The sequence below is a fragment of the Clupea harengus genome, chromosome 17 (assembly GCF_900700415.2).
Source record: "Clupea harengus chromosome 17, Ch_v2.0.2, whole genome shotgun sequence".
Lineage (NCBI taxonomy): Eukaryota > Metazoa > Chordata > Actinopteri > Clupeiformes > Clupeidae > Clupea > Clupea harengus.
The window spans coordinates 11050342-11053831 of NC_045168.1; the positions used below are offsets into that span (position 1 = coordinate 11050342).

Genomic DNA, 3490 nt, shown 5'->3' on the forward strand with positions numbered 1-3490 from the left:
AGCCTACTAAGGTAAAGTTCAAACAAGGAAAAATATGAACAGATCAAAATCGGACGTTTACTTCCTTCAAGCATAGTCGTGGTTTAGCAACACCCCTATCAACTAGGCTTCACGTTTGCATTGAACCCAACGAAAAAGAACAAGGCGAACGGATTCATCCTCAATTTCTCTTACAAAGTGAATCCCTTTTTTGCCAACCATCAGCTTCACTTATTGCTGTGGGTGTGCCTTGGATGCATTGCGTAAAATGACTGACGTGCCCCAGGACTAATGGCGTCGCGAACTGAAGCTGAAATCCGGTCACTTACCAATAGGCTTGAAGCAAAGGGTGGGTGGTATTTTCGGTCCGTAGCCTGATTGAATCAGTCCAGTTTATGAGTTCGAGATACGGAGCATCAGTAGGAACAACAAAGGATGTGTGGATGCAGGTTTCACGTCTCGCCCTGTAACGTTTGAAGTACGGAATGGTTCGCGTTTTTAATTCGGAGCCAAACGGTCCTTCGTTGGAGCTGGAGAGCTTATCACCGTTACACTGTAAAGCCAGTGCGGGAGCGGTAGCTTCATCTTATGAGGAGCTGCATCAGTTTCAGGCTGCGCCGAAATGCCCATGATGAACAGCGGTGAGGAGGGCGTCAGTTCTTGCAATTGTGAGCTGATGTTATGATATAAAACGGCAGTCCTAATTGGACCTATGGGATATTGGATATACCTTATGAGAACTTCTGTTTTAAGTGAGCGGGAGCCTTGCGCAGTGCAGTGAAGGCTTGTCAACGCTATCGTGTTTTGGTTTTGCAAATGGAATGGAATGCGAATTGCAGTATTACCTAATCATTTGTTATAAGATCTCGCATAGATAGTTACCACTCCGTTAAGGACATCACCTAATTACCTTACACTGTTTTCATTTTTAGTCCATGTGAGAGGTTTATTTCATGAGTGGTGTACACCACTCTCTTGGGGTATAGCTAGATGAGAGGCAAACAGTATCAGCAACTTAAGTTTACAACGCCTTGGGAGAAGGATGGTGGCAATGGGAGAAAGCTCAAAACATATAGCAACCACACCAAAATAATAGCTCAACCAGGAATCGTGATGAAAGTGCTTCGGAGAAAGAGGATAGTCCTCTTCATAGCCTATTTCCTGCTGCTGGTGCTAACCATGCTGAACTTGGCAAACTACAAATGGACTAAAGAGCCTCAGCAGTGCAGTCACCAGATGAGGAGCACCCCTTACCAGGGCCGGTCGGACATCCGGTTCCTTTACAGACCTCCGCTGGCCAAAAAGAGGCAGCTGGTTTACGTGTTGACCACCTGGAGGTCAGGTTCGTCCTTCTTTGGGGAGCTGTTCAACCAGAATCCGGAGGTGTTCTTCCTCTACGAGCCCATGTGGCACATATGGCAGAAGCTGTACCCCGGGGACGCGGTCTCTCTTCAGGGGGCGGCGCGGGACATGCTCAGCTCACTGTACCGCTGCGACCTGTCGGTCTTCCAGCTGTACAACAGCCCCGGGGGGAAGAACTTCACCTCGCTGGGCCTGTTCGGCGCCACGCTCAACAAGGTGATGTGCTCCTACCCGCTCTGCTCGGCCTACCGCAAGGAGGCGGTGGGCATGGTGGACGACAAGGTGTGCAAGAAGTGCCCGCCGCAGAGCCTGCGCATGCTGGAGGAGGAGTGCCTGAAGTACAGCACCATCGTTATCAAGGGCGTGCGTATCCTGGACGTCAACGTGCTGGCCCCGCTCATGGAGGACCCGTCTCTGGACCTGAAGGTGATCCACCTGGTCAGGGACCCGCGGGCGGTGGCCAACTCCCGGATCAAGTCCAGGCACGGGCTGATCCGCGAGAACTTGCAGGTGGTGCGGAGCAGGGACCCCAAGCTGCGGCGCGTTCCCTTCGTGGACCCCGGCCACAAGGCCAACAAAAAGGACGGCTCTGACTACCACTCCATCGGAGCCATGGAGGTGATCTGCGACCGCACCTCCAGGACTCTGAGGAGCGCCCTGACGCCCCCCGGCTGGCTCAAAGGGAAGTACATGGTCGTGCGCTACGAGGACCTGGTGGAGAACCCCGTCAAAACCATCCAGAATGTTTACCGCTTTGCCAATCTCACTGCCAACCACGACATTGAGTCCTTCGCCCTCAACATGACCAGCGGCACGAGCTCCTCATCCAAGCCCTTCATCGTGTCCTCCAGGAACGCCACCCAAGCAGCGAGCGCATGGAGAACAGTGCTGAGCATTCAGCAGATCAAACAAGTTGAAGACTACTGCCACCACTCCATGGCCGTCCTCGGATATGAGCGGGTGCGGACGGCCGGGGAGGCCAAGGACATGAGTAAATCCTTACTAACTGCCTCAAAACTGTGACGGACGAAAAAAAGACCTCACCAAAGACTCTGGTTTTCCAGCAGTGAATTTGAACAGAGTGCCGACAACATGTGGAATCCAAGCTTTATTTAAGGTGTTTCAAATGAGGATCGTGACTCATTCTACTGGAATGTATGTTCCTGTTTTAGAATTGTTATGTTCAGTGAGAAAACTGATTTTTTTTTTAAGTGGACAAGTGGATGTGTGTAACAAAGACAGGCCTACAAACTGACTTTTCTGAACCAGTAATCTGACAGTGATTACACAACTTACTTCAGTGGATGTCCTCAAAGTGTTATGAATGTTCACATTTCTAAAAATTTCTGCATTTTTTTTTTTTCAAATCCATATTCCCTGTAAATGTGACAATTGTGGATACAAAAAAAGAGCAACCAAGCAAAACGAATTACAGGCAAACTGCAAACTAGAAAAAATCTAATGCAGTTAATGACAAAAAAGCTCTGTGGTAGAGCTGATCGGTGTTTATTTGTCAGTACTGGGAGACAATCATTAAAGTGGTCTGTTATATTTTTTTCTTGTCCGCGGACTGAGTTGAATATTAATACAGCAAGTTTGCCAGTTTACATAAAGTTGTGCAGAATTCATATTCGGAGTCTTGAATGAATTTCATGGCATGAAAACCAGTTTAGCCACATCAAAGGGGCTCCTCTCGGCCAGTGCCAGTGTTGATGCATGTGAACCCAGGTGCCTTCACTGAAATCCATCAAGCCTGTCTTGGAATAATTGTATTAAATATGTGTCAATGTTGTCAGAAGGTATCAAAGTGTATTGCATGCCTCGGATTTTTCCCACCCATCAACTAATGCGGATTAGAGGCAAACGTTTGGGAGTAGGTCATATGGGGGGGGGGGGATGCTTGCTGTGCCTGTTGGCTGTCTTGGAGCAAGTCCTCTGTGCTGACAGGGAAGTGTTGCTGGAAACGAGAGAGAAAGCAGTTCGTGGCCAGAAATGTAAAATCAGTAGTCTCTGTTCTTTTCTCCTCCCTCTGCATTTGTGCTCTTAGTTGGCATTAATCGAGTTTCTTTGCTCTGCCTATGTTTACAAAATCCCCCAAAATTAGATAATTAATCCAGAACACAAGGAACTGTCCTTCTGCAGTCATGGG

At 48.6% G+C, this 3490-nt stretch overlaps 1 protein-coding gene across 1 annotated transcript; it reads left to right on the forward strand.

Annotated features, from left to right (window-relative positions):
- Nucleotides 1–200: 200 nt before the first annotated feature.
- On the forward strand, nt 201–2897 carry chst2b (carbohydrate (N-acetylglucosamine-6-O) sulfotransferase 2b). Its single transcript, XM_012815135.3, has one exon. The coding sequence runs from the start codon at nt 970–972 to the stop codon at nt 2362–2364; it is 1395 nt and encodes a 464-aa protein (XP_012670589.1). The 5' UTR covers nt 201–969; the 3' UTR covers nt 2365–2897.
- Nucleotides 2898–3490: the final 593 nt, after the last annotated feature.